Source organism: Melanotaenia boesemani, chromosome 14 (genome assembly GCF_017639745.1).
Source record: "Melanotaenia boesemani isolate fMelBoe1 chromosome 14, fMelBoe1.pri, whole genome shotgun sequence".
In the NCBI taxonomy this organism is placed as follows: domain Eukaryota; kingdom Metazoa; phylum Chordata; class Actinopteri; order Atheriniformes; family Melanotaeniidae; genus Melanotaenia; species Melanotaenia boesemani.
In genome coordinates, this window is record NC_055695.1 from 27293357 (window position 1) to 27297474 (window position 4118).

Genomic DNA, 4118 nt, shown 5'->3' on the forward strand with positions numbered 1-4118 from the left:
TGTTTAAAGAGGAGTCTGCAGAATGACGGTGGCCCGTGAGCGGCGATACACGTGGGAGCTGTCCAGAGTGCTGAAATTTGCCTTAACCATTGGGGGTGGGGCGTTCGCGTCTGTCTATCTATCTATCTATCTATCTATCTATCTATCTATCTATCTATCTATCTATCTATCTATCTATCTATCTATCTATCTATCTTTACCTTGACTTACACAAATAGGACAGTGCTGTTTTACATATAAAAAATTTTAATGTTACAAAAAAAAAAAAAAAAAACACTGAATAAAGATTTGTAAAAAATATAATACTATTCTTCCACTGCATTTCTTCACTATCTCATGTCCCCCTGTGGAAGTGGAATTTAAGCTTAAACCTCAAAACAAATGTATCTGCCTGCTGATTTCACGCCTTCCGGGTGGATGAATCTGATTTGGTTTATGCAAAGATAGAAGATGCCACCTGACTTTTGCTTTTCAAAGGTCACTGTTGTGACAAGTAATCTCTCTTCCTTGCATATTCAATCACACATCATATTTTTTCTTCTTTTTTAAAAGCCTTATAGTTATTCACATAGTATCAGATTGTACGTGCTCACAATTTTCTTTAGCATCACAAAAAAGTTTATTATTATTGTTGTTATTATTATTATTATTATTACTACTACTACTACTACTACTACTACTACTACTAATACTACTAATAATAATAATAATAATAATAATATTAATAATCAGACCTTCTTCTCTCTGAGCACACTTTGCGATATGGAATGTAAATGGGAGGTGTGGAGCGAAGTAGTGAAAGTGGATGTTTCTGGGTAAAAAAAAAAGAGACACAACGCTGCCCCCCCTTTCTTTTGGGTACTTCAGCTTCATCTAGCCTCTATCTCTCCGCATGAGACAGCAGCTGCAACCGACTGAAAAGCGCTCTTATTAATTGTCTTTTGTCATGCGTAATTGCTACGTTTTCAATGGTGGCCTAACGTCTTTGGAGTTCTCTTTTTCTGTGCAATTACAGGTAAAGTCCAGTTTCCTGCCAAATTTAAACTACACAAAATCAATTTTACACGACTTTAAACTCTTTTCTTGATAACGATGCCATTGCAAGTTTAGTCAGTGATTGGAAGAGGCAGCAGTTTAGACCTGGACAAATAGACCTGTCCTCAAAATGGGCTTCAGTTCATTATAGTGGCCTTACAGTTCGGGGTCACGTCATGTGGGGCTGAAAAGGGGGTGAGTCTCTCTTAAACTGTGGTTTATTCTATTGTTAATGACTCGAAATGCTGCATTGGTCCTTCACACCTGCAAGCGAGCTCTAATTCGATTAATAAGAACTTCAATATATATTCATTAGATGGCTTTCCCCCAATAATATATGATCAGCAGCGGGATGTGAAAGGGGACCATTTATTCCTGCTCTGAATGGGCCTGCGTGGGACCAAAACTTCACCTGCTTCCCCTCTCAATTAGGAATGTATCCCAAACTCTGACAGAAACGAGTTAAATTAGGCGTCAGCTAATTTCCAGTGGCCCCTCCCACGTAATCCCTTTCCATTTGAGCATGCCCCCTTTAATTCACCATAAGTTGAAAGGTTCAAATAGACCCTAATGAAACAGTGACTAAATCGTTCTCTGTAGCTTGGAGGAACCCTGTAGCTGTCCCTGAAAGCTCTCTGAGCACACAGCCGTCGGGGGTCCCGGGCTAAATGCGAGTCCCAAGGCAGGACAATCTAACCTGTCAAAGCCTTTGCCCACTTCTATATATCCTCGTTCTGTGGTTTCAGGCAATAGTAGCATAATCAAGTAACGTGGGACCGAAAGCGCAATTAAACTCGCTTTGGACGACTAAAATCTTTTCAAAAGCGAACATTAATGGACGATTGGCTGCTCCCCGGGGGCGTTATCGGGTACCCTTTTGTGGCGGGATCTATGGGACAAAATTACAGCTACATTTTCATAAAGCTCATCCATTTTGCGTTAATTTGGGAGACTCGTATAAACTGGGTTCTGTGTTATATTTCTAGAAAAATGCGCACATTGTGAACTTTGAGGTGCACCACCGTGGTAATGAGAGTGAAAATGCTGTCATGACAGAAAACACTGAAAGTGAATTCTGTAAATGCGCATTGAATTAGCAGGATTGCCTCAGTTTGATGTGTTAAAATGTCCTGGTTTGACAAGTAGTTTCAATGCGATCCATTAGAAAATATTATTTTGATAAAAATATTAAGTCATTAAAGTTGTTTTGCTTGACTGAATCTTCCTAAAATAGTATAACGTGAATAATTACTTTATTTCCCACAATATTCCTGCAACTAAAAGACCACTGCTTCCTGTAAATAAATCACACATCATCATCATCAACAACAGCAACAACAACAACAACAACAATAATAATAATAATAATAATAATAATAATAATAATAATTCTACTGAGTCACAAAAAGTCAACACAGAAATGGTTTATTACAATAAATACATATAAACATATTGTTTACAAATTGCTGCGTACAGGTTCTGGGTCTATCTATACTATTCCTAAAGGTTTTTCTTTTTCTTTTTTATTCTTTTTCTTTTCTTTACTTAAACCACACAGCTTTTCTGACAGTGTTGAAAAATCTGGAAACTTCTGTCAGCATTTATAGATAATTAACCAAAACGCGGTATAAAGGTGAGAATTCCAAGAAGAACCATAAGCAACGATATTTTACACAGATAAGGTCGAGGTCCCAAATACTTCACGAACATATAACCACATTTATTATCTTTTCAATGAATAGCTGGAAGCGGATATCACTGAACTCTGCCATCGGCTCTTCTTGGATTTCATGCAGATTCTTTATTTTTTTCTTTGTTTGTTTTAGAGTTTGCCATGACCCATAACTGCAGCATGCAGGGCAGAATAAGTGCCAGCAGTGGAATTCCGAGGGAGTTGAGTTTTTTCTCACATGGGTGACACCTCTTTTTCTTCCGAAGCAGAGGCCGGAGATAAAGACTCTTCATCCTCTGATCTGGAATAGTCCGTGTGAGCGGATGTGCACTTGCAACCGCTGTGCGCTCCGCTCCTTTGGGTGGCCTTGCCTTCCTTCTTGTGCTTCACTCTGCGGTTTTGAAACCAAATTTTCACCTGCTTTTCTGACAGGTTCAAATAAGTGGCGATTTCGATTCTTCTGAGTCTAGAAAGATACATGTTAGTGGAAAACTCTCTTTCGAGTTCCAGGAGTTGTGTGCTTGTGAAAGCTGTGCGCATCCTCTTGCCATTCTGTATGTGGCTGTTCTCAGAAGTGCCTGTTGGAGGAAATAAACATTTTGATATCAGATACTTAATTGTCTGGTATCTGTCAGTAAAACATATATTTTGTTGCGCGCAAATTTTCGTGCGTAAAAGTGGAGTCATAGCATAAATCTATGTACAAGAGGAACTTGATAGATCGAATTCAAACAGGTGCTGGATTGTCGTTTTTGATATGTGTTGAGGCTAAACCAAACAGTTGCTTACCAAGAGAAAGGCAGTGGTATCTCCTGGGATCTGTGACGCTGAAGGTGGGTGTGCAGACAGGTGTATGTCCTGGGTGCGCGAGAGTAGAAGACTGCTGTTGCGTTAATCTCTGACAATACTGCGCCTCCGCTCCTGGAAACTGACTCTTCAGCATGGGAATGCCGCTGCGAGAAGAGTGGATGTGGGACGTGACGCACAATGGACAAACACAGAAAGTCCCATTTTTCCTGGAGGGACACACCGGAGCGCTGACCGACATTACGCTCGGAGAGTGCATGCTGATGGGAATAAGGAAGTCTTGTCCTAAATGTTCAGCTGGTCCAGGTCGTACTGTATCCTTGATTATTAAAGAATCAACGTAGAAAGACCTCGACATGACTGCGCCGTTTATACGTGATCACTCCGTGCGCAAGATGATGGCTGTTTCTCATCTGAACCCCTCGGGATTTCCAAAGGTGCTTATGTTTGATGGTTCAACAAAAGGGACCCCGAAGAGGGTTGGCCCTGTAGCGTCACCCACGTGCGCACCCGGCTAGAAGAGTTTATACTGTCAGTGACCTAAACCACGTGACATCTGTCGGTATCGCCAATCAAAACATTACCCCCTCCCACCCACCCCCAG

At 40.6% G+C, this 4118-nt stretch overlaps 1 protein-coding gene across 1 annotated transcript; it reads right to left on the reverse strand.

The window, feature by feature from the left end:
* Window positions 1-2596: 2596 nt before the first annotated feature.
* Window positions 2597-3905, reverse strand: gsx2 (GS homeobox 2). Its single transcript, XM_042006744.1, has 2 exons — window positions 3497-3905; window positions 2597-3285 (listed from the first exon to the last, which is right to left on the reverse strand). Exons 1-2 carry the CDS (start codon window positions 3870-3872, stop codon window positions 2942-2944), a joined length of 720 nt encoding a protein of 239 aa, XP_041862678.1. The 5' UTR covers window positions 3873-3905; the 3' UTR covers window positions 2597-2941.
* Window positions 3906-4118: the final 213 nt, after the last annotated feature.